This window comes from Notothenia coriiceps, unplaced genomic scaffold (assembly GCF_000735185.1).
Source record: "Notothenia coriiceps isolate Sejong01 unplaced genomic scaffold, NC01 NC01_scaffold00019185, whole genome shotgun sequence".
NCBI classification, from domain to species: domain Eukaryota; kingdom Metazoa; phylum Chordata; class Actinopteri; order Perciformes; family Nototheniidae; genus Notothenia; species Notothenia coriiceps.
In genome coordinates, this window is record NW_011351886.1 from 1 (window position 1) to 1,116 (window position 1,116).

General features: G+C 41.0%; 1 protein-coding gene across 1 annotated transcript; it reads right to left on the bottom strand.

Moving 5' to 3' along the window:
- Positions 1-57: 57 nt before the first annotated feature.
- Positions 58-1,106, bottom strand: LOC104951802 (caspase-2-like; the record flags this gene model as incomplete). The annotated part of the gene is made up of 2 exons (XM_010778529.1): positions 964-1,106; positions 58-240 (listed from the first exon to the last, which is right to left on the bottom strand). Coding segments are annotated over exons 1-2 (270 nt in total), but the record flags the coding sequence as incomplete, so codon positions are not given.
- Positions 1,107-1,116: the final 10 nt, after the last annotated feature.

Sequence of the window (1,116 nt, forward strand, 5' to 3'; positions counted from 1 at the left end):
GTGAGTGAGTGAGTGAGTGTGTGTGTGTGTGTGTGTGTGTGTGTGTGTGTGTGTTACCTGAGCAGTGAGGTCTCTGTGGACGGTGACCTTGTAGTCCAGCTCGGTGAAGACCTTCCTCAGGACATCGTCATCCACCTCCCCTCCCTTCCTCGTGTCAAGCTCAGGCGCAGCGCAGGGGTCAAAGGTCACGTTGCTTATCACCAGCGCCAAGCCACGAGGGGACGAACTAACTCTGTAGGACTGGAGAATCAACACAGGTGCAAGGTGAAGAAAGGGAAAGGGGAAGACGGGATCGAATGGTTTTAAAAGAACCTTCTTATGGAAAACAATGATGTTTCTATTCGGGCTTTGACACCTTGCTTGTTCACATTACGTTGAATACTATTATGACCTTGTATATATTTTATAGATCTGTATTTTAAACTCTCTGTCGGGTTGAGACTTTATTGATTGTTAAAATCGATGTATTTTTCGGAATGGTCCTTGTTCAATCATAATGAGAGATTTAACTGAACCTGTGTGATATATACAGTGTGGTGTACTGTGTTTATATTTTCTTGGTAGTAGGTTGGTTCATTCTTGTATATTTTAGCTTATTCTGTACATTTGATATAGTGTATTATATAGATAATAGATATATTTATTGCAGACAACTGTGGAAAAGCCTCCATAAGATCTTTAACTGAATTGTATTTGCTCTCGTTTTATTCAGTCCTGTTATTTTTATTTAATTGTTTTTATAAATCCCAAAGTTATAAGTTGCTCTGCCTATGAACTGTTTTTCTCTGTATACTGCTTTCTTTGTTGGTTTGTAAAGCTCTTTGTGTTGTCTTTAGTGTATGAAGCATCAAGTGCAATGCCTTGATAACATGCTACTGTAACAAAACCAATTGCTTATCAAAATACTTCGTATCATGGAATCTAAAAGCAGAGTACGTTTCTGCAAACAAGGCAGAGGTTTACCTGCTGGAAGTGCGAGAGGTAAAAGTCGTGAGAGCACGGGAGCACGGGAGTTTTGATGGGACTGTCTGCATCCAGACTCAGCTCCATGGACTCTGCAACACACACACACACACACACACACACACACACACACACACACACACACACACACAC